Source organism: Gopherus flavomarginatus, chromosome 3 (assembly GCF_025201925.1).
Source record: "Gopherus flavomarginatus isolate rGopFla2 chromosome 3, rGopFla2.mat.asm, whole genome shotgun sequence".
In the NCBI taxonomy this organism is placed as follows: domain Eukaryota; kingdom Metazoa; phylum Chordata; order Testudines; family Testudinidae; genus Gopherus; species Gopherus flavomarginatus.
This window is the reverse complement of record NC_066619.1, coordinates 27546806-27572883: the sequence shown is the minus strand read 5'-3', so window position 1 is coordinate 27572883 and position 26078 is coordinate 27546806. Positions and strand designations below refer to the sequence as shown.

The 26078-nt window shown below is 39.2% G+C and overlaps 1 protein-coding gene across 2 annotated transcripts in view; it reads right to left on the bottom strand.

Moving 5' to 3' along the window:
• Positions 1 to 26078, bottom strand: part of WDR70 (WD repeat domain 70) — a 265622-nt gene that overhangs the window by 66313 nt on the left and 173231 nt on the right. For both annotated transcript variants that reach the window (XM_050943791.1, XM_050943792.1), the window contains exon 10: positions 21529 to 21703. In XM_050943791.1, coding sequence (XP_050799748.1) covers positions 21529 to 21703 — 175 coding nt within the window. The remainder of the gene's footprint in view (positions 1 to 21528; positions 21704 to 26078) is intronic.

The window sequence follows — 26078 nt, the reverse complement described above, 5'->3', positions numbered from 1 at the left end:
ATCTGCAGGAGGCTCCGCCTGAAGCACTGCCTCTGACCCTGGAGGGAGATCAGGGTCCTGATGGTGAGACAACCCCTCCTCTGCAGGGGAAGGGGGAGGACGAGACAATGTGGCCTCCGGAGCCCTGTGTTCAGATGTCGTTGAACGCAGGGGAACCTGCTGAGGCCCTTGGGCTTGATGATATGCCCAGGGAGTCCAGAAGCCCCACTGCTGCAGTCCATGTTCCTGAGGGGGAGAATCATGGAAGAGAGCAGCAGGCCTGTCAGTGTCCATGGTGTATGCGCTGTCTGTTTGGGAGGAGACAGATGGCTGTCGGGATGGCCAGGGTGGAGCCAAACGGGACTGATATGGGTCCCTCGCTCTAGACGGCGGAGACCTCCTCGGTGCCGGGGACTGGTGCCGGGAGTGAGACCGGGACCTGCCACCAGCGTGGTGCCGGGAGGTTGACCGGGATGTAGAACGCCAACGATGGGAACGGCTTCTCGAATCTCGGCGCTGGTAGCGGTAGCTCGAGCCAGAGGGGTGCCGGGAGTATCAGGACCGTCGTGAAGAGGACCAGCGCCATGAGTACGACCGGTACTGCCGCAGAGAGCGGTGCTGGGACTGCGAGCGGTGCCTTGATTGAGACCACCCACGGTGCCGGGACTGTGATGGGGATTGGTGCCGTCTCGGTGAATCTGGAGATGGTGCTTGCATGGCCAGAGGCTTGCCTTTTGATTGTAGAACCCGCACCGGAGGTACCAGGGGTTGAAGCAGCGTAGACTCAGTCAATGCGATCAGGTCCCGAGCCGAAGCAAATGTCTCAGGCGTCAAGGGGACCATTAGCTCAACCCCGGATCTTATGGGGGAGCTGTGAGGGATCGGACTCGATGGACCCCCCAGGCTGGGAGTCGACGGAATCCCTGGCATCGGTGCCGTGGCAGTAGTTGGTGCCGGGCGCTCCGTTCGAGTCTGCTTGGCCGGAGTGGCAGACGTCGAAGCCCTTGCGTCGGGGCCCAGTGCCGGAGAGGGCCGGTGCCGAGGCATTTTCCCGGGCCCGGCGCGGTCTGGTGCCAGAGCGGAGCCGGCGCTCGGTGTCGAGGCTGGAGAGTTAAGCGCTGCTTCCATTAGGAGAGTCTTTAAGCACTGATCTCTCTCCTTCTTGGTTCTTGACTTAAATGCCTTACAAATGCGGCAGTTCTCGGAGAAATGCGATTCCCCAAGGCACTTCAAGCAGGCGTCATGGGGATCACTCGTTGGCATCGGCTTCTTGCAGGCCGAGCACTGTTTGAACCCTGGTGAACCGGGCATGAGCCCGGCGCCGGGCAGGGCTAGAGCCCAAGCCCGCTAACTATATACATCAAGTAATACAACTATCAACTAATATTATAAACTCTAACTACAACTATAACTATATACAACTAGTAGAACAACGATACAATGGAGAGCTAGGGACGTGGAGGGCAGCTATGCCGCGCTCCACAGTTCCAACGACCGACATGGCGATAAGAAGGAACTGAGGAGTGGGAGGGCCGGCAGGGGTATATCAGGTGCCATGCCGGCGCCACTCTAGAGGGTGACCTGCCGGCCCACCGGAGTTGCTAGGGTAAAAATCTTCCGACGAACGTGCACGCACGGTGAGCACACCTAACTGGAATGGATATGAGCAATCACTCGAAGAAGAACAAAATGTTTTTTAAGTACATCAGAAGCAGGAAGCCTGCTAAACAAACAGTGGGGCCCCTCGATTACTGAGATACAAAAGGAGTGCTTAAAGACCATAAAGTCATTGTGGAGAGACTAAATGGATTCTTTGCTTCAGTCTTCATGGCTAAGGATGTTAGGGAGATTCCTAAACCTGAACCAGCTTTTGTAGGTGACAAATTTGAGGAACTGTCACAGATTGAAGTGTCACTAGAGGAGGTTTTGGAATTAACTGAGAAACCTAACATTAATAAGTCACTGGGACTGGATGGCATTCACCCAAGAGTTCTGAAAGAACTCAAATATGAAGTTGCGGAACTATTAACTAGGTTTTGTAACCTGTCCTTTAAATTGGCCTCTGTACCCAAAGACTGGAAGATAGCTAATGTAACGCCAATATTTAAAAAGGGCTCTAGAGGTGATCCCGGCAATTACAGACCCATAAGTCTAACGTCGGTACTGGGCAAATTAGCTGAAACAATAGTAAAGAATAAAATTGTCAGACACATAGAAGAACATAAATTGTTGGACAAAAGTCAGCATGGTTTCTGTAAAGGGAAATCGTGTCTTAATAATCTACTACAGTTCTCTGAAGGGGTCAACAAATATGTGGACAAGGGGGATCCAGTGGACACAGTGTACTTAAATTTCCAGAAAGGCGGCATACGAGCTGATTTTCAGTGGCACTCACACTGCCTGGGTCCTAGCCACCACTCCAGGGGGCTCTGCATTTTAATTTAATTTTAAATGAAGCTTCTTAAACATTTTTAAAACCTTATTTACTTTACATACAACAATAGTTTAGTTATATATTATAGACTTATAGAAAGAGGCCTTCTAAAAACGTTAAAATGCATTACTGGCATGCGAACCCTTAAATCAGAGTGAATAAATGAAGACTCGGCACACCACTTCTGAAAGGTTGTCGACCCGTGTCAGTCTATAAGGCGCCACAGGACTCTTTGTTGCTTTTTACAAGTTCAGACAGACATACACGATAAAAGTGAAATGGCAATCAAATACATTACAAGAAAATTTCTTAATTTTAAAACTACATGTTGCATAACTTAGCCAGAATGAAAAATTATATGATGTGAACTTTCTTACTCTTTAGATAACTATAGATTAGAAAGATTGAGAGAAATCAGGATCTGATTAAATAAACTAATATCTAGATATAAATCTGTATTTATTATATACATATACATTCATTATCTACACATACACACACACTTACACATATAAAATGTGTGAAATGTAAATATTCATAATCAACACCAAACTGAGTTCTCTATCTCATGAGAAAATTAACGTGGTTCAAGGAAGGCAGCTGTTCCATGGATATATCTGGTTTCAGTCTGCGTTGTATCACAACAGTCATACACATTAAATAAAACACAGCTGGAAAATGCTCCACCTATTTCACCCCCCCTCTGCTAACTGTTTAGTATCAACATCTGCTGAAAATAAGCTTTATATAATAGGGACACCATGAAAAAGAATTATTTTATTTTGCTTAATAAGCTAATGTATGATTATCTGAAAAATAGCTATTTTAATTATGAGCGTTCTAACTAGAATCCACAGAAACTCACTCAATAAAGATTACCAAATTAGAGAGATTTTTTAGAATATATAATTTTCATTTTGTAGGTCTGTGCTGGCTTTCTCTGACAGACCTCTAACTGCTGGTGAGAGGTGTCACTGTCTGGTCTAAGCATAGATTTAAAAGCTTGAAACTCCTAAATTCCAATCCCAAGAGTGATAATGTCTCCACAGCTGTGATCACAGATAAGTCAAGTAACTTTTCTGGCCATGTCTCAGCATCTGTAAATGGGAATAGTAATATCTGCCTACCTAGCTATAGGGGTGTTGCAAGTTTTAATAAACTGATGTCTGTAAATAGTTTTGAAGACAAAAACTGCTTGATATTATCGGTATATAAAACAGTATCTTCTAATAACTACAGTTATTGCAATTATAGATCTAAAACATTGGGCCAGATTCATCCCTCCTGTAAACCTCACTGACTGTAATAAAGTTAATTCAACAAAAATTGATCCACTGTATTTTGAATGTGCAATCTTATATTATAACTTTTCTATAAGCACCTCCTTTGTTTCCTTTTGCAACTCCAACTTTTCAAAACTTCATTTTTGAAAAATTTACACAGAAACAAAGGAACTGCATCAGAGCTGAAGTCCATCTAGTTCAGTTTCCTGCTTCTTAAAGTAGGCAGTACCAAATGTCTCTGGGAAGATGTAAGTACCCTATAGTTGGTAGATTTGGAATAATCTGCCTCCCAACATTAGATCTCAGTATGGCAAGTTATGTTACATTTTTCCTTTTGATACCACAACTTATACAAAGTTGAGGAAATTTTGACAAGTTACAGTGGAAAAAGGAAACCAAACCAAATTAGAAAGCAATGGCAAAAAAGAAAAAAAGATGGAGAACAAGGGAAAAGTTAAATTCACCATTTCAAAAAAAATTCAGTTTTAGAAAGGAAACAATTATTTGTTTCAAAATTTCCCCACTGAAAAAATTGAAATATTTGATAAAAAACATTTATAATTGAAAAATTTCATTTGTGCCAAAGCCATTTTTTAAGTGGAAAATTTTCTGTACAAAAAATTCAGCCTGCTCTATTTTACCCTACTGTTTATTCATCTCATTTACCTTGTTCTTCCACCTATAAAACATAGCATAAAGTTGTCTAAAACTTGATTAGGAAACAGAAGCAAGAACCCACTATAGTTGGACCCAAATGGGAGGCTGGGAGAGACACGAAAACTGGATACATGTTGTATGGTATTTAAAAATCAACTTCCAGAAGGGTGACATTTCTCAATCATGCAAGAAAACAAACATCTATGGGGTCCAAAAAGCAAACAAAAAAACCTCAACAACAACCCTGTTTGTAATAGATGCTAGTTCAAAATCAGCTTCTTTTGGAAATATTTTTGGTTTCCTTTTTTCCTCAACAGTTTTACATTTATTCATTCTATGTCTAGCCTCTCAAAAGTCTAAAATAATTTATATAACACGTTTTTTTGGGACTTTTACAAATCCACATCAGTGTCGGCAAAATTATTATCCTGAGTATGGCAAGAGATATGAATTCTAGGATTCTTTGTAATAATATAAACATCACGATTAGGAGCTGCACAAAGTTACGTTTATCCTTGTTTGTGTGAAACTGAGTACCAATCTGCTGTCCTTCTCACTTGTCTCAAGAAAGAGCAACATACTACAAAACTACAGTAAAAACACTCATGCCCCATGCAAACTTCCCATTACACAGACGAAGTAAAAAATTCTTTTCCTACATTACAGATCCTACCTGGCTCTAAACCAATAATGTGCTTAGCTAGTGTCAGTGGTGTATATATTACGGTATCTAGAAACCTTCACTTTGGAAACTCAGTTCACCTCTGTGACCTATCATCCTGTTAGAACAAAATTTGGAACTTTTTCATTTTCTGACTCACACATAATGGTCATTCTTTATATTATTTTTTAAGCTATGAAAAAAAATAATTCAAATTTAATGTTGTTGTTGTTAATAGACCAAATCCTTAAAGTGAATGGGGATTTGCCTGAGTAAGGGTCTCAATATCTGACGTGCTATATTTAAATGCCATCATATTAATCGCTCTACTTATCTAACTATAGCATTTCCAATATTTCAAAAAACTGTTTTCTATCAGTACTATGTAGTTTCTCAGCAATTTCTGTAGTATATATTCTCTCTCTTAATAGTAAACCAAAGAAAGAACATATTTCATTATGACATAAGCTTTCTTTCTTTGACTATACACCAATTCAAAGAAGGATCCTTTTGGTATTTCCATCAGGGGTAAAAGACTGAGATTTAGAACTGCCTCTCATCACTATACTAGCTAGTGCAAACAGTCAGATAGTTCCCTATTATAAATTGTTTATTATATAAATGAGAAATGCACTTAGAAATACAGCAGTGCATATTTTATTGTAACAAAAGGGGAAAAAAATCTGACAATCATATGCTGTTAGTTTAAGGGTACAGATTATGATGTACTGGCTGAACCAGACATATACAAAAAAAGAATAATAAATGAATGTGTTAATATTAGCTCCTGGCAAGCTAGTGCATGATTTCCAGTTTCTAGAGCAAAGGTCTGGCACATACACCTGTGGAATTAAAGTATAGGATAGCATGGTTATGGAAAACTTACCTAGAGTCTGAAAGAGAAATACAGTATATTTCAGGAGCAGTCAATTATTTTTTGTCAAGTTCCAAATTTCTTGGTCAAGATATAATCAAGGTCCAGACTCCAGAGAAACATTTTTCACACCGCAAAAACAATAATAAATAAATAAAAAGATTTTGCGATCCATTCAGAAGTGCCTGGTGGTCCGGATTTGGCCCATGGTCCTGCCTATTAACTACCCCTGGTATATTTGGGTGTCTTATCTTATATTTTACACAAGAAACTTCCAGATGTAGCGAGACTGCCGTCTTCAAAAATCTCTACGGATCCATTAGTTTATTATTTGCTTGGGCCAAAATGGAAGCGTTTTGTTTATTTGCAACAGTGATATTCAGAACATAAGAACGGTCACACTGGGTCAGACTAAAGGTCCATGTAGCCCAGTATTCTGTCTTCTGACAGTGGCCAGTGTCAAGTGTCTCAGAGGGAATGAACAGAACAGGTAATCATCAAGTGATCCAACCCCTCTTGCCCATACCCAGCTTCCGGCAAATAGAGGCTAGGGACACCATCCCTGCCCATGCTGGCTAATAGCCATTGATGGACCTATCCTCCATGAATTTATCTAGTTCTTTTTTGAACGCTTTATAGTCTTGGCCTTCACAACATCCTCTGGCAAGGAGTTGGACAGGTTGACTGTGAGTTGTGTGAAAAAATACTTCCTTTTGCTTGTTGTAAACCTGCTGCCTATTAATTTCACTTGGTGAACACTAGTTCTTGTGTTATGAGAAGGAGTAAATAATACTTCCTTATTTACTTTCTCCACACCAGTCATGATTTTATAGGCCTCTATCATATTCCCCCTTAGCCATCTCTTTTCCAAGCTGAAAAGTCTCAGTCTTATTAATCTCTCCACATACGGCAGCGGCTCCATACCCCTAATCATTTTTGTTGCCCTTTTCTGAACCTTTTCCAATTCCAATATATCTTTTTTTAGATGTGGCGACCACATCTGCATGCAGTATTCAAGATGTGGGCGGACCATAGATTTATATAGAGGCAACATGATATTTTCTGTCTGTTTAACTATCCCTTTTCTTAATGATTCCCAACATTTTGATTACTTTTTTGACTGCCGCTGCACATTGAATGGATGTTTTCAGAGAACTATCACAATGACTCCAAGATCTCTTTCTTGAGTGTTAACAGCTAATTTAGACCCCATCACTTTATATGTATAGTTGGGATTATGTTTTCCAATGTGCATTATTTTGCATTTATCAACACTGAATTTCATCTGCCATTTTGTTGCCCAGTCATCCAGTTTTGAGAGATCCTTTTGTAGTTCTTCACAGTCTGCTTGGGACTTAACTATCTTGAGTAATTTTTTTTATCAACTGCAAATTTTGCCACCTCAACGTTTACCCCTTTTTCCATGGTGCACTTAGAACAAATAAATAATTCAAATTAACATCCCCATGTAGGCATGCTCTTAGGGCGAGATGCTGCACTATTTCTACTGATCTATATCTATATTCTGCATATTGACCTGTTTGTTTAGAAACTTCATCATCATCACTACTGTAAGTGCATTGCCTGTTGGGAAGCATCACGGATGGGCAATTAACCAATTGTCTCCATCTCTGATGATTGTGTGTCAGTGCTTGAGTCTCTGTGAAGTCCATTCGACTCTTTTATGTTGTCAATTCATCTCTTCTTCTGTCTACCTCTTCTTCTCTTCTCCTGTACGGTCCTTGGAGGGTGATCTTGGAAAGGCCAGATGATCTTGTTACATGGCTGTACCACTTCACTTTGCTCTTCACCTTGCGCTTCTTCATGGTCGTCAGGAGGTCTTCATATAACCCAGCATGTTGGATGATGATGTTGTGGATCCCTTCATTAGTGATGTGGTCGAAGTAGGAGATGCCCATGATTTTATGGAAGTATCTCATTTCTACTACCTGTATTTTCGATTCAAGTTCTGCTGTAAGGATCCATTTCTTGCTTACATACAGAAATATGGAGATGACCAGTGCATGCAGCAGTTTCAGTTTGGATTCCAGGGAGATGTACTTGTTCCTTGAAATTGATTTTAGCTTTGCTACTGTTGCTGTTGTTTGCACAGTTCTTGCCAGAATTTCTGCCTTTGATCCTTCATCAGTAATGACTGCCCCCAAACACTTGAACTGTTTCACTGTCTCCAGCTTTTGTCCACTGACAGTGATATGTGAGCTGATCCTGTAACATCTGTTTGTCATCAGCTTGGTTTTCTTTGCACTGATTTCCACGACGTATTTTGTGGAGGTTTCAGCCAATTGTTTCACAAGGTTGGCAAGTTCATCTTTGCTACATGCCAGGCCACAAATGTCATCAGCAAACTGAAGATTTGAAATTGTTCGCCCTCCAGTGCTGACTGTGCATGTGTGATCTTTTAGGGCATCAGTCATTATGCACTCCAAGTAGATGTTGAACCGTGCGGGCGAAAGAAGGCAGCCTTGCTGGACTCCAATACTGGTATGAAAACACTCTCCTATTGTGCCATTGACGAGAACTGCACTGCTGGACTTGGCATACAGTTGTTTAATGGTAAGAATAAGCTTACGGCCAACATTGTACTTCTTCATGGTTGCCCAGACAGCTTCATGCCATACTCTGTCAAACACCTTCTTTAGGTCAACAGAGATGTGGTAGATGTCCTGCTGGTGTTGTAAGTACTTCTCACATAGAACATGAAGATTGAAAATACGTTCTGTGGTACTTCTTCCAGCATGAAAGCCAGTCTGTTCTTCAGTGATGATATTCTCCGCTCGTGGCTTCAATCTGTTCAATATGACTTTCAACATCACTTTGCTGGGATGGCTAATTAAGCTTATGGTCTGGAAATTCTGACACAATTGAAAGTTGCTTTTCTTTGGCAGAGTGATGATTAGTGACTGTGTTCACGTGGAGAGCCATTCACCAGACTGCCAGATCTTGTTGCAGATCTTGGTGAGTACATCTATTACTATTTCTCCTCTGAATTTTATCTGTTTGGCTGCAATGTTGTCAATACCTGTAGCCTTTCTGTTCTTGAGTGATTTCACAGCTGTCTTCACTTCTTCATGCAGTATTGGAAAGTCATCCTCCTCTGTTGAAGGACACTAAGATCTCCATTTTTCTAGTGGTTGTATAGATCATGGCAATAATTTGTCCACCTACTGATGATGTCCTTTTCTTCTATAAGACTGTTCCCTTCTTTGCCTTGAATTGTGTTAGCTTTGGTCCATCTTTCCTTTGTCAGATCTTTTACAATCTGGAAGGCTCATTTGCTAGTTTTATTATTGATACACTCTTCAATTTTAGAGCATTGTTTTTTGATCCATGTCTCCTTGGCCACCTTCATTCCTTTCTTGATCTTTCTGCCAATCGCTTTCTATTTATCTGCTCCCTCAGTGCTGTTCTTGTCTCTCTATTTCTCTGTCACATATTTGTAGTATTTCATTTGTGACCCAAGGTTTTGTCTTCTTATGGTGTTTCCCAAGAATGTCCATTGCTGCCTCATTCATTACAGCATTGAAATTGTTGGTCATTATTTCTAGGTCTTCCTCTAGAGCAAAGCAGCGGAGCAAATTTTCTGCCGATCGTTGCTTGGAATGATTCTGCAATGCTTCAGTCTCTAAGTCTTTCTAAGTCAAGCTTGATTCTGCTGAACTTTGGCCTGATGATTTTCCTTAGCTGCAGCCAAAAGTTTATCATGACAAGGTCATGATCATTTCCAATATCCGCACCAGTGAAGCTCCTTGTTTTAGCTCTACTAAATCCAGAACAAAATTTTGCACCATGATGTAGTCAATCTGACTGTGATGCAAACCAGCAAGTGCATGCCACGTTGATCATCTGGATGCTTTATGTGCCCCTAATGTGTTTGCAAGAACCAGATCGTTATAGCTGGCAAACTCCAAAAGTCTCAGTCCTCTCTCATTGGTTACTGCTACAATAATCTCGCCAATCTGCCTGTGCGTCAGTACCCACTTTATCTTTCTTGTGTACCATATTGATGATGTCTTGGAGCTGATTGTAAAAATCTTCAATTTGCTCATCGTCGTAGTCTGTTATAGAGGCATAGACTTGTACCACTGTGATACTGAACGGTACTGCCCTTAGATGGATGGAAGTAAGCCTGCTGATATTGGGTGGCATCCTAATACTGAATTCTTGATATCTTTATGCACAAGAAATCCTATGCTGTTGACATGTTTGTCCTCTCCACAGTAATAGAGTACTTGGCCTTCTTCCGTTAGTGTCTCTCCAAAGTTCTTCCATCTGACCTCTAAGAATCCTAGGAGGTGACAGGAGTATTGTTCCATTTTATACGTGTTTTTTCAACCTCCCTATTTGTCTCAACATCCTTACATTCCATGTGGCTATGGTGATGTTATCTCTTCCACGGATCCTCTTTGTTGGGGTTATACAGGTAGTACACTTGTCGCATCCACCCTGGTGGGAGACGGCTGCCGCAGTCATTATTAATCCAGACTGCGACCAATCTGGTATGGACATGCTTGACTTGCTCATCATATGGTATGTCTTGGGCAAATTTCTAACCTGGCAGAGCCCATCAGTCTCCAGGCAGCCCCCCTTTAGTCACCTCGTATGACATGTAGGAGCAGCAGTGGGCCTTTCTGTCCCCGAACCCAGGATTTAGAACCTTAGCTATCAGTAAACTGGTTTGTTTTACTGAAAAAAACATATTTTTAAGACATAATGATGTTAAGAAAAGCCCATTTCTACATAAAGAAGGGGAAAAAAAAGACACATACAAACATGTATCATATAGCTAAAGTGCTGAGTACAGTCTACGTGGTATAAAGAGAATACACCAAGCTAGCAATATTGGACAGCTTTAAATTACCACAAATGAAAACGTATAATATTGCACAAGTCTGCATGATGTTCTGGTACCGAATACTGCATTTAAATGGATGTGGGCAAACAAATCAAACCTCCTTTTTAAGAGGCTACATTTTGGCACAAATATTTATTTAGCCCTGAGAGCTAGGTCTTCACAAATGGAATGAGCAAACTACAACTGCAAAAAAAAAAAATCAGTCTTTTAACAAATACATATACGTACACACATTCCAGCAGAGGACTTCTCATTTAAAGGAGAAAATATTAACAGCAAGTCTCAAATCGTCCTATTTGCTTTCATTGCATTGTCTGGCAACATCAGCTGAAAAGTCCATTAACAAGGACAGCAAGATAAAGTTTACAAAATACTTTCCAAGTAAGTTCTGGGCTTAGATTCCCAGTCTAAAGCAGAAAGGTCACCCCTCTCAGGCCAAAAAAAAAATCAGTCTTACAGTCTGTGCATATTATCTAATCTAGAGCCATGTTGTTGGTTGTGTAGTATATCTCCAAAATGGCTCCATTATTTGTAAAACTTTTCAGATCTGAAAATACAGTCCCTGTTACAACTATTTTTTCCTGCTGTCATATTTTACAATTCAAACCTAACGCTTACAAAAAGCCTTTAAAAGCAAACAATTGCTAAATACAGAAATATATTTATCTTAGTTCTATAAATCATACAAATATTTGGAAACTACTTTTAAGACGAGTACTGGTAAATTACTAGGTGTAGAGCTCAGATCTGTTAATCTTTAGGACACACTACAAGGCCCATCTCTTTTTCTTTTATCATCAGGTTTTTGAAGGTAGTGTGGTTTGAGGGTTGTTCGGCAAATGGTTATAGGGGTTATCATTTTGTCAACTTTGGTGATTTTACTGTGAGCAGTCTATTTGGATAGCATGGGGCTTCATTATTATTATATTTTAAGTTCTGTAATGTAAGTATATAACAGAGGCTGGGGTCTTTGACACTCGTTAAAATAAAATATTACCATATTTTAACATCAAAGCAGGCTTTAAAAATGAATATAAACTTAATACAAGGACAAGCAGTAGCAGACTAATATCCTGGCCATTGTTTAAGAAATATCTGAAAAAACAGCTAAAAAATATGAGGAGCTGACCATATCACTTAGAGTAAGTCTTCCTATGAAACTATTAGATTAAAAAAATCAATCAGCTTAAGAGCAAATAAAAAATTGTGCTGAGACTTGCAAAATGTTTTACATTTTTGGTTAATATTTTCCTGTATACAAAAGATAGCACTTCTACTACCATCTATCTGCTGTAAATTAATCATTTACTATTTTGCTTACAATGGTTTAAATGATAGTGACATACCTCACAAACTTACAAAATGAGCCAAGACTGTCCCTGAGACTGAGAAACAGGATTCAGATACAGAATCTATTATACAGAAAAGTCACTCCACATACTCAAGGAAGAGCATCTCAATAGTTTCCAGGGACTGGTCGATTATGGACTCTACAGAAAGTTTAGTAAAATGCCACAAGGTAGCTTTCAGAAATGTTACTCAATTAACAAAACAAGCTATTTTTTTACCTACCCCCTCAAGGATCTCAAATGTGACTTTAGCCTCATAACGTATCTTGAAGCAAGTATTATTCCCAATTTCCAAACGGTGAAAACTGGGACATGTAGAAGTTAACTGACAAAAAGACACAGTTCTCCATTCCAGGATTAAAAATATATTTAGAATGATTCAATACTTTTAAGTCTACTAATATTTCAGGTAGATCTAACATTTTGGCAGCTTTGATCTGCAAATGAATAAGGTTGCGCAGGTCCTTCAAAATTTTATCTAAACCACATCTCTTCTCTCATTTCCTCCTCTTCCTCCCATACTTGCCATTCACTTCTCTTGTTCCACCCTCAGAGTACCCAAATTTGCACTGTTTTAATGTGTCATTATGTGGTTAAATATTTAATACTATTATTTTCACTCTATTAGATAGATGAGTGAAGTTACTTTCCTACCCTTTGAATCTGTAGTTGTCAGACAAGCTGACAGTGGTTCAAAATAGTTATGAGAAGTTGACAGATAGTTCTCCTAATGTGTAGTGTCTGTGCACGTGCACATGAACCTTAAGGAAAAACCATGTACAGCCAACACATGGACGTGAGAAAAATATACAGATTTACGAGACTATGAAAAAAACTCTCCAAGGCAGGTGATTAGAATTGATCATGATCATGCTGGAGAGTTTGGAGAAAAGCAAGACAAAGCTGGAGTACATTTGGCTAACTTCAGCATTATCTTGGGAAGCAAGATACCAATGTCTGTTTCATGAAGACAAAAAATGTTCCTCCAAAGCATTTTTACTGTCATGACATACAGCTGGGAGATTCGGAATTTCATCAAAAAACAGCAGAAGGAGAGAGAAAACTGAATCAAACATTCAAAGATCATGTTGCTAGTAAAAAGTGAAAAAGTGAATCTGATCATAAAACCAAACTCATGGCCTTAACACCATAATGCAATATGGAAAAGAATAAATTTCTAAAGTGACATGTGCCTTGGACTAACATCTGATGGATTTAACTAGTAACTAGAGACACGGAATGAGAACTAGGCAGAGAAGAGATGTGAGAAGGGAAGGAGTGTTCAGTTTGTTGCAATAAGTCTTTGAACAAAAACTTTATAAATAACATTCTTTTGAGTAATGCACAGAAAGCTATAAATATATATCTTATAATCTATATTAACTACAGTGCTTACTTGTACACAGACTACAGATAAAATCAAAACCTTGCTTAATACTGAACTTCAATGTGTCATGTAAACATTTATTGTATGTAACTTTTATTCACCCTAATGATGTTACAGTGTATTAAATAGTTTAACAGTACTATAGCACAATAGTTCTTCAAGAGATAAACCAACATGATTCCTGTGCTCAGGTGTTATACTTGTTGGTCATATCTGGAGCAGAAGAGTAATGCTCTACAGCCACCACTGGGGCTGCTCTAGATGTTATGGCAAGGAAAAGACATGGAGCCCTACCAGGTGGATTCCACTACCTTCCTCAGTGGGCTGCCGGGCATGGGTTTACATAAGGGATGGCTTTCTGCCAGCATTGCGGCTGACTAACTGCTTCAAAGGGTGCCATGGGAGCTGACTGTCTCTTACTGACCCAGGGAAGAGCTTTATTAGCCTCCTTTCATATACTATGACTGCTAGTGTTCCTCTCACCTAGTGTCAGGTTGAGACCAAGTTTCCAGGCATGCAGAGGACATTAAGTTTTTATGGGGGCAGGGAAAGTAGTATTCTCTCTGTATCAAATTTGCTGAAGTGTTGTGGAGTAGCTGGTGTTGGGGTAGGGGGTTGGTGGGAGAAGAGAGGGTCTTCCTCTTGGCACCCTGGAGGCCCAATAAGTAGGGTGCTTTGGGTTAATGATCTTGTTTCTTAAAACTATGTTTGGGTCCACTATGAGGGATTAAAGTGTTCACAGATCCTGGGAACATGGGACCAAATACATGGGATGATATTGCCTATAGGTAAAGGGGTGGGCCTGAAGTCTAGTACAGTACAGCAAGAAACTCTCTCCCCACCCCCCAATTTGATTTGTAGCAATCCTGATATGCAGGCAGGGTTGTTGGAGTTTTCAGCAATGGTGTTGAAAATCCTCTTAATTCTTTGGTGGGGGGTGAATCAGGACAGCTTCCCCCCCCCTCCCATTCTTTCTCCATCACCTCCTCCAAGACCCGCATTGGATCATTTTTGGCCTGATTATTCTATTAGAATGGAATTGATAATGTGGCAGCTGATTTAAACCATATTACCATGTTTTGTCTTTCTTCCCGCTCTGTCAGGGCCAAATCACAGTTCTTAACAATAGCATCGGAATGGGTACCAACTGGTCTAATGTAAACAGTTATTAAGAATGCTTGTCCCTTCCGACAACAGTGATGTGTCGTTACAGAGCCGTAAGTATTTTTCAGGATACATCTGTATACCTTAATTTCCATTCTGAAATGGTTTTACTGTGATACAGCAAAGTCTGAGTCATACATGAAACACTGCATGCACTCCAACAAAGTCAAATGACGGTTTGATGAATGAACATACTAAAAAAATCTCTCTGAAAACAAAAGAAAAGCATTGCTCCTATATATTTCTGCATCAAATTCAAACTCCTTATCCCCACCTCTTGGTTCTTCATAGTTTTGTTCCTACCTACTTCTGTCTCAACTCCTACTGCTTACACCCAGTGCTTTGTGTCAGTTTGACATATCTTGACATTTCCCTGCTTTCCTTCTTTCACAAACACCTCTGTACCTTTTCTCATGCTTGGAATGCCCTCCTAGATCCTGTGCACTATTCAGGCTTACTCTCTTCCCAGTTCCTCTTCAGGACACTTTATATAGCATATATATAGCTATAATGAAAAAGTATAAATTGAGATTATTTGCCAAATTAAAAAAATCTCAAAATTTAAATTTGAGAACACTATTTTCCCCAGGAGTTCCTTTATTTTGTATTTATCTATTGTTGATGTGGTAATTTATTGGTGAGTTATTTATGCTGCTTTAGATATTGATTTTATTTGGCCATGTTGTCTTTTTCAAAATGCCTAGTTTTAGGAATACACAAGTATTTTTTCTGTTAGGTACCCAGACACCTTCAAATACAAATGTCATTGAAACAAAATTGTAATGACTGTTTTAATAAAGAGATGTGTGTATTTTCAAATGACTCTCAACAACACTGAAGAGGAAAATCATCTTAGTCTTTTTTTAAAAAAAAATCCAAATTCAAAAGAAGGATTATAAGATTAATTTCTCTCTGACAACCAGTTTAGTATCCTTAGTTACCTAGAGGTCACTGGTTGGAAAAAGAGATAAAGATATATGGAATACATCTTTAAATTATTCATAATCACTTTAAAGTGCACTCTATCAGCATTGTAATATGTCATTTTATAAAGACACACTAAGGTTCATAAAGAAAAGCACATGAATAAGCAGATCACCAAGAGCATTATTGTTAAAGCTACACCAGAATGTTTAATATTTCAATACTGTATATGTTTAAATCAACAGCATACATAGGTGATGAAAGCCAGTCTCTGAAAAATTTATTAGTCTGTTATAAGAAGTTTACACTTAGAGTGAGTTCTAAAAACTCCATGCCATGAGGACGTTTTACTAGGTTTACAGTGGAAATAAAAACAGAAATAAAAATAGATGACAAACGAAAAATAGAGTGCACTTTAAATATGATCAGAGTGAGCTTTTTCTCTCTTTATATCTCCATACTTTCCCTTTCCCCAACGCAATCAAACTTTTCTTAATCTTTGTGAAGTCCCGAAATTGCTTGTTCCCCTTTTCCAAATTAAGAGTTTTGACAGGAGAAGCTGAACTGGTTACTATTACTATGATACTTTATTTAAGTTAAAAATTGATCACCAATAACCTTTTGTTCAATAAAGCCAATATGTTGTAGTAGAGCTGTCACATTTTCAAGGATTTACAACATAAGCTTGGCTCTAAAAATTTTTTTCCTACTAGTGCTTATTACTACTTCAGCTTCTAAATAATTGGGCCCTATTCTGATAATTTCTACTATTGATTATGACACAGTTATTTGCTAATGCAGCTCTATGACAGTGTTTTCTGGATGGTATTCCTCAGAAATACTGTGTCATGTAACAACATGGCAGGATTTGCACAAAAGTTTAAATGGCCATGACTTCATATACTTAACCATCACCACATATAAATATTGGAAATTGAACATACATTCCCACAGACAACATATTATTGTTTTATTCAGCAAATTCAGACAAGAATATATTAGCTACTCCCAATGTAATTCCATTTAAATCTTTATTAAACTTTTACAATCATGAAAACATATCTGATGTACAGAAAGTTATATCCCGATAATTTTGGTTCTCTGGGGTGACTACCTGTAAGGATCCACACTCTAAGGATGCATGTGGCTGTAATTTATGAGCTCAAAGCTTTCTAGTGTTTGTTAGGTTATATGCTTGAGCCAAAGAGTATAAAATGGATAGTACTTTTAATTGACATATGTCATAACATTTTTTCACAGATCTGGACCTTAGTGTCCAAAATATGGATGTTAGCATGAAAACCTCCAAGCTTAGTTATCAGCTTGGGCCTGGTAATTGCTGCCACCAGCTAGGAATTATACAGTGCCTAGCTCACTGTGGTCTCCCCAAAACCTTCCTTGGGGGACCCCCAGACTCAGATGCCTTGAGTCTTACAACAAAGGGAAATAACCCCCTCCCCTTGTTCCCTTGTTACTTCCTCCCAGGCTCCCCTCCCTGGACGACCCTAGGAGATTCCCTGCTTCCAGTCCTGGAAACACAAGTACCGAGAGAGTTAATCTCTCTTCCCCCTCACCCTGAGGGTATGCAAAGTCAGGCTTAGTAAATCTAACACAAACAGATTTTCCCCCTGACTTCTTCCTCCCACCAATTCCCTGGTGAGCTGCAGACTTAATTCCCTGGAGTCCCCACTAAAGAAAAACTCCAACAGGTCTTAAAAAGAAAGCTTTATATAAAAAGAATGAAAAAGGACATAAAATATAGTCTCTGTATAAGGTGACAATATACAGGGTCAATTGCTTAAAGGAAAAAAAAATGAATAAACAGCCTTATCCAAAAAGAATACAATCTGACACATTCCAGCAACTACACACATGTAAATACAAAAGAAAACAATATAAACCTATTGTCTTACTATCCTTGCACTTACAACTTGGAAACAGAAGATTAGAAAGCCAGGAGATAGAAAAATCACTCTCAGAGCCGAGAGGGTCAGACCCAAGACAAAGAACAAAGAACTCACACCCAAAACTTCCCTCCACCCAGATTTGAAAAAGTCTTGTTTCCTGATTGGTTCTCTGGTTAATCCTTTACAGGTAAAAGAACATTAACCCTTAGCTATCTGTTTATGACAACATAGTTCCTGACACTGAACCAATAATCCATAGTCTAGAAGAACTGAGAATAATATGCAGGGAATATAGATCCATATAGACAATAGTATTCAGGAACCTATTACTGACAAATTGCCTTTCTTCTTTGGGTATTTCCTGTGTGAGTGCTCACTCCTGTGAAATTTAAGTAAGTAGTAACAATCCAGGACTACAACAGTATTAGATGCTTCAGAAGAAAAGCAAAAAATACTGTAATTGGCATCTATGGAATAGCCTACCCATAGAGGGTACACACAAAGTACTAACAGATCCTGCTAGCTATAAAGTTCTGAGTCCATATGCCAAGGACTCTCATACCCCAAAAGTGGGCATCCATACAGGGAATGCTGACTAAACAAATGAATAATTAGATTTTACATTGATAAATAATATTTAAAATTACTTAATAATTAGCATTTTGGGGTATAAAGAGATCACTCTGGATTACGAACTTGTCTCTAGCATATTTTCTTCTACCATTCTGAATTGCCAGTGTGCCCCAAATATCCAGGCAGTGAGAGGTACCTCCTCGTGTGGATGATCCCCTTACTGCCATCTCTGCTGCACCATTTGTCGAATCTCCAAACCCCAGAGGCGATTCTCTGCAGGTCTGGTATTTATTGGGGGGGAGAGGAAGATACAGAGACTGGGGAAATCAGAGAGAAGTAGATGGGCCTGGTTCTGCACAGTTTACTCAAGAAGATAATACAATCCCAAACTGTGTGATCTTTTCCATGTAGCCTTTCCCTAGAGCAGCAAAGCGAAACAGCAGACTTTTGGAGCCAAATAGTTAGTGAGCTGAGGAAGGCAGATTCAGAGTAGGAGGTCCAGTGTCTCTGCACACATGCTCCTGGCTGCCTGCGAATCCCAAGAGGTAGTCAGGTTTGGGGTCAGGCCCTGTAACATTTTTCAATGGGGTGCTGGGGATGGCCATGAGGACAATGTGGAAGGATCTACCCAAGGGAATAGTCATAGATCCCAAGCCTATCCAATCCCTTTCCATTGAAAGGGATAGCAAGGGAGGGATAACTCAGTGGTTTTTGAGCACTGGCCTGCTAAACCCAGGGTTGTGAGTTCAATCTTTGAGGGGGCCATTTGGGGATTGGTCCTACTTTGAGCAAGGGGTTGGACTAGATGATCTCCTGAGGTCCCTTCCAACCCTAATGATCTATGATTCTATGATTTCACTACAGGAGGGAATGATCTGGGCCAGTGTATTTAAGAAGCTAGGAAGGAGGTTATTAAATAAAGGTACCAAGTGCATTGTCACTCAATTTGCAAGAGACTTCAATTTGCTTTAACAATTTACCTGAAAATAAATATAATAGAAAAGAACATAACAAAAGTTATTGGTAACTGACAAAATGGCTGAATTTTCTGTATATTTTGCGAACAGCCAGGTACGAGTAGTGGTAGGATGGCTAATGGGAACCATGATATGGAAGTAGAAATTACCCACATCTGAGATGGAAGTCAAACTTGTTTAATGGCACTAAATCGGGGGACTGGATAATCTCCACCAACAATATTACAAGAACTGGTACATGACATTGCAAGTCCAATAGCAAGAACTGTTAATCAATCTGTAAACTCGAGGGTTGTATATTATGACTGGAGAATTGCAAATAGAACTCTTATTTTTAAGGAAGTGAAAAAAATGTGATCAGGGATATTACAGGCCTTTTAGTTTGACTTCAATTGTATGTAAAATCTTGAAACAAATTTTGAAAGAGAAAGTAGTTAAGGAAATAGAAGTAAATTGTAATTGATAAAATACAACATGTTTTTACAAAAGGTAGATCATGCCAGACCAACCTGATTTCTTTCTTTGAGCAAATAACTGATTTTGTAGACAAAGGAAATGCAATAGCTCTCATCTACATGGATTTCAGTAAGGCATCTGATACAGTTCCACATGGGAAATTATTAGTTATATTGAGAAGATGGGGATTAATGTGGTAACTGAAAGTCAGTAAAGATTTTGTTAAAGGGGAGAATACCACATGTCATACTGAAAGTTAAACTAGCAGGCTGGAGGGAGGTTACAGTGGAGTTCCTCAGGGATCAGTCTTGGGACCAATCTTATTTAACATTTTTATTAATGATGTTGGCACAAAAAGTGGGAGTGTGATAATAAAATCTGCGGCTGACACAAACTTGGGGGATATTGTCAATATGGACGAGGGGCAGAATATCATATAAGAAGATCCGGATGACCTTGTAAACTGGAGTAAAAGAAATGGGTTGATATTTAATAGTGCAAGGTCATGCACTTAGGGATTAACAACAAGAATTTTTGCTATAAGATGGGGATTTATCAGTTGGAAGTGACAATGCAGGAGAAAGACCTGGGTGTACTAGCTGACCACAGCATGACTATGAGACACCAATGTGATGAAGCCGTGAAAAAGGCTAATGCAGTCCTAGGATGCACCATGCAAGTACAGACAGGGAAGTGTAAGTACCATTACACAAGGCACTGGTGAGACCTCACCTGGAATACTATGTGCAGTTCTGGTTTCCCATGTTTAAGAAAGATGAATTCAAACTGGAACAGGCGCAGAGAAGGGCTACTAGGATGATCCAAGGAATGGAAAACTTGTCTTATGAAAGGAGACTCAAAGAGCTTGGCTTGTTTAGCCTAGCCAAAATGCAGGCTGAAGGGAGATACTGTGTCTATAAACACATCAGATAGATAAATACCAGGAAGGGAGAGGAGTTATTTAAGTTAAGTGCCACTGTGGACACAAGAACGAATGGATATAAACTGGCCATCGGTAAGTTTAGCCTTGAAATTAGATGAAGGTTTCTAACCATCAAAGGAGTGAAATTCTGAAACAGCCTTCCAATGGGAGCAGTGGGGACAAAAATCTAACCAGTTTCAAGACTGAGCTTGCTAACTTTATGCAGGGGATAGTATGATGAGACAGACTACAGAGAATTCTTTCCCAGGTGTCTGACTGGTGGGTCTTGCCCACATGCTCAGGATCTAACTCCTCATCATATCCATCTGAGGATGTAGCATAGCCATGAAATTTTGGGATTCCCAGTCAGTGGTCTTTTGGAGTAATATCACCTCCGTGTTAAATTTCACATTTTGGACAATACAGGAAGAGATTTTTACTTGAGGTGCATTCCCATCTTTGTGTGTTTTGACTTTACTCTCCTCTGTATATTACCTGTATCACCCATTCCAAAGTGGATGAATTATTATTCAACATCTGGAGTAGAACACCGACATGTATTTTTTAATGTCATAAGCGCTTATAGGAAGTGACAGCTTCTTCATAGTCACCTTGTTATCTTTAGACAGACAGTATTGTATTTATTTATAATTGTCACTACATATATAAAAATAGACAAAATCAGGTTGCCAGCTAGTCAATTTCCTGCCATTATTTGTTTGCGTGGGGTAGCAGCAGGCACTGATATTGCAGAGGTGTGGTAGCAGGGGAAATATTAAACCTCATTTACCAAATGCTCGTCTTTCAGAAAAAAAATATTTTAAGTATAAAATATAAAACATCCTAAAACTCCTTCAAAATTTAGCATTTCATATATACCTCTACCTCAATATAATGCTGTCCTTGGGAGCCAAAAAATCTTACCGCATTATAGGTGAAACCGCGTTATATCGAACTTGCTTTGATCCACCGGAGTGCGCAGCCCCGCCCTCCGCAGCACTGCGTTACCACATTATATAAGAATTCGTGTTATATCGGGTCGTGTTATATCGAGGTAGAGGTGTATTAACAGTTATCTTGCTAAAATTAAAAAGTATACTTCACTTACATTCATATTCCTGTCCCAGATCTGGATGGAGCCATCTTGGCAGCCAGCTGCAATAAGTTTACCATCTCTGCTATATGTGCAAGTTGTAGGAATCACCCGTTTACCTTGAACTGACCGTGGTTTAAACACACCTTTGTGCTTTTTGTCATTGTTAACATCCCATGTCCTCACAGTCCTGTCAAGAGATTTAAAGAAATAATTGCTTTACAAACAGTTAACACATATTAAAGAATTCCCATAATGATACAAGACAACCACTTTTTTCAGCATAACTGAACTAAAAAAACCCCATGGTATGTAAGTTTATTTAGTTAATAACAGTAACTCTAAAATACACATAAACTATGGTCTGCTGGTCAGTAATGTATAAAAGCACTTTACAAAAATGGGATGTATATTTCATTTCCTCACTGTTCAGAGGTGTAAACTCCCATTCCTCCTTAATGAACATATACATTCATTAAAATTTCACCAAATAAGCAGAGTCTGACACAAAATAAAGGGACTGATCTTGTAAAATGCTAAGCACTCTCAACAGAAGCAAGTAAGATTCTCCCAGGATAAAGTCCTGAGACCATAAATGCTTGTACAACTTGTGCACTAGTAGGTGATCATGACACTGAGGCCAATTGGTAATAGCTACTCCTGTCTCAGACCTCACAAACTCATGACACCTAATAAACCATTTTCATGGTATTTATCCATGAAAGGTAGCATGTAAGGTTTCTACTGAAAGCTTATAACTTATAATCATTGTGAGATGCACAAGTAGCATGTAAGGAATAATGTAACTATATTGAAAACTACGTCTTATGGTCTTGAGGTAAAAGTTAGTCACCACGAAATCATATATCTTGGTGATGACCCATTCAAGTGGGAAGGAATTTTCACCCATCCCTTGTCAGCTGGAGATTCTAATGCAAGGTTCTAATGTCTTGCCCTATCCCAAAACAGTCAATGGAAAACTATCAAAGGACAACTGCAAAGAATAATAACCTCTTGGAGGTAAAAAGGAACATGATAACAGACAAGGGATTGTCCCGTCTGTGAATAAAGACAAAAACCTGATTCAGTATAACACAGGGAGAGAAAGACACTCTGCATCCACTCACAGAGGAGTTTCCTGAAAGATCGGATCCTGGTTCCTGTGAAACTAGCCAGATCTGTAACATACTGAACTTTGAGTGGAAAACCTACTTTAATAGCTAGCTTTTGTATCTAATAATGACTGCAGGCCCTAGTTTGCATTTTTATTATTTTGTTTTGTACTGCAACCACTTGCTTTAATCATTATTCATTTCTAGTGGAACTTCTATTCCTTCTTAAATAAACCTTTTGTTTCATTGTAAGTGGTCATACGTGCTGTGTATTACACAGGAGCAGTGATTTAAGGTAAAACTAGTAAACTGGGGTACACTGTTCCTTTGGGAGTAGAGCATTTGGGATTTCTGAGTAGCTCATGTCAGGGGCTGGATATCACAGGGGAACACTTTACTTGGACACTGGTGTGCACTTCTTTTTAACTTGCAAGGTGAAGACAGGGCTGGCATAACCCACAGGACAGTGCTAGAGTGACTGACAGGCTGGTGGTGTTAGAGAGCTAACACCCAGGTACCACAGGCAAGACTCCTTCTCACTGCAGGAATGTAACAAGGTGACTCACAATCCTGAGTACCCCGAGAACTGTCACATATGAGATTTTTCTATCATAGTTATTCTGATACAACAACAACCAGCAAACTTATTTAAAATGGCAGTCTGGGAGACTGGCTGACTGCTTATTAATTCAAGCTTTTATTTATTTACAAAGAAATTTCATAACTATTAACTGTGATACTGCAATTCTGTGGAGCCAAATTCAGAAGTTTTGAGTTACACTGTTAAGGAATTCCTCAAACGTTTTACAATGATGCGTTTATGAAAGACCATTCTTTTTCAGAGTTGAATTTCCCGCACATAATCTGTTTCATAAATATGTGCTTTTTTTTTAAAGAAATAAGAATATTGGCCTAGCTCTTCTATGTTTCTTAGATATATATAAACACCCGAAGGACAGAGGACTGGAATACAGGTGGATTCTTTAAACTGTCTTAGATACAAATGTTTTCTGTCCTTTTAAAACGTTGAGTTCTTTCCAGATAAAAATTCAAATCTCTTCTGGCATCTAATGCATAAAAGCGTTTTAGGATTTGGCAAGGGAAGGGAGATCATTAATTAAAAAAAGATAGAAACCACTAAGTTCTCAAGGCAAACGATGCCTACGATACAAGAGCACGTCATTTATTGGTTTTCATGGGAAACATAAATGCAACTGAATCAAAGCAGCCATTTCCCCAGAATAAGACAACACTGAGGCATATAAGCAGGGGTTGTAGAACCAAACTGGGATGTATAGGTACATTACATACATAAATCTAGGTTAGATCCACCTAGCAACTTATATGAATGATTTGGCTCCTGCAATGCCATATCTGCACTGCAAACAACAATGGCTCCTGGAAGACATTTATAACTTGATGTCATGGGAGAAATTAGTAAAATCAAATAGATGCAATCTCTAACTTCCCATAATGCAGGCCAGCCTAGTTCAATTGTAAGTACTCTTCAAAGAACATATTCCTGTATAGTGTAAAGTTATTGTTCTATTCAGTATAAATGGTATCCTGAGAAGCAATGTCAGTAGTTCAAGACATTAAAATTTCATGCAGATTTTTTCATTATTTTTTTTGAAGCTGATTATGCTGCACATACAACAGCTATACTAAAAAGTAAACATTTACAATAAAGCACCAAAATAAACTCAAAAGGATATTTGATTATAGAAATAATAAAATTTTGAAACTTATTTCAACGGTATAAATGTTCACTTTTTACTGTCAACTGCTATATAGCAAAGTTGCACTTTATAAGCTGAAGCAGGGTTTTGGAATGTTGAGACAGGAGGCCCAAAATACTTGCTAAAGTAAAATGCAAATTGTTTTGTAACTCAATGGCAAAAAACAACAATGATGCAGAGTTAAGGTTGCTTGGTGGTATGTCAGCCCCTTGCAGAACATTGTGCTGAGCAACACTCAAACTTCTGAAAACCAGGGACTGCAGAGTTAAGGGTTGCCTATTCAACCTTAATTCTCCCCTCCTCAGTATGCACCATTAATACACATAACTTTAACTTGCCAATCCTACAGTTCACCTCTTCTTACAACCTACTCACTCTGATCCACAGGAAATTCTATCTAACACTATTAAAGGGAAAAAGGTGCACACTTATACTTGCCCAATTCCCCGGAAAGAATTCAACATGGGTACAATTTAACTAACACTTCACAACCTCTTACAATTCTTATTCATAGAACACCATTCTACACTTTCACTTAACTATCACTACAGCATCAGAATCCTGTCATATCCCACTTCACTGTTGACAATATCCATTCTAACAAAAGCCCTATGCCCTGCTACTGACATAACTTACATAAAACAACCTTGTCTTTTTTTTCACAGATGCTTACATTTTTGAGTCCAGAAGGGACATTTATGATTACCTAGTCTGTCCTCTTGCATAACACAAGTCACAGAATTTCCACCCAGTGATTCCTAAATCAAGCCTTTAACTTCAGGCCAGTGGCAAACCCAGAAATAGAACCCAAATCTTCAGTGGGTCTCAGTCTAGTGCTATACCCACTAAGCCACACTTGCATCTATATGAAACTATCAAGGCATTGCCTTGCTATCTACAACAGGGAAAATTCTTGCCCGTATCCTCTTAAACTGATTACTTCTCCTTGCTGAGGAAATACTGCCAGAATCTCAGTGTGGTTTTAGACCATCTCACAGGACAACCAACATGATATTCGATGTCCGCCAAATCCAGGAAAAGTCTTGGTAGCAAAATCAGGACCTGTACATGGTCTTCATCGATTTGACAAAGGCCTTTGACTGTCAGTCGCAAAGCCCTGTGGAAGGTGCTGACCAGATTTGGCTGCCCTCCAAAATTTATTAAGGTCCTAAGACTTCTCCATGATCAGATGACTACCACAGTTCTCTGTAATGGCCTTGAGATGGAACCTTTTGTCATCAAAATGGGTTAAGCAAGGATGCATTATTGCCCCAACCCTGTTTTCCATCTATTTAGCAGTCATTGGTCCTCATTAAAGATCAACGCCCCAATGGAGCTGGCATTCAATATAGAATGGATGGGCGGCTCTTTAATCTTTGACATCTCCATTTGAAGTCTAAAGTCTTCAGGGTGTCCATTACTGAGCTTCAGTATGCTGATGATTGTGTCATCCTCGCATACACTGAGAATCACCTTCAGTCCATATCGGATTTTCTTGCACAAGCTTACTGAAGCCTAGGACTCTCACTCAGTATTCAGAAGACTAAATTGCTGCATCAGCCTGCTTCAGGCCTTGCACATGACCCAGAACAAATCATCATCAAGGGGCAGACTTTGGAGACAGCTGAGCACTTTTGCTCCCTCAGTAGCCAACTCTCTCAAAATGCAAAAATCAACAGTGAGATCCAGCACAGGATCCAGTGTGCAAGTGCTT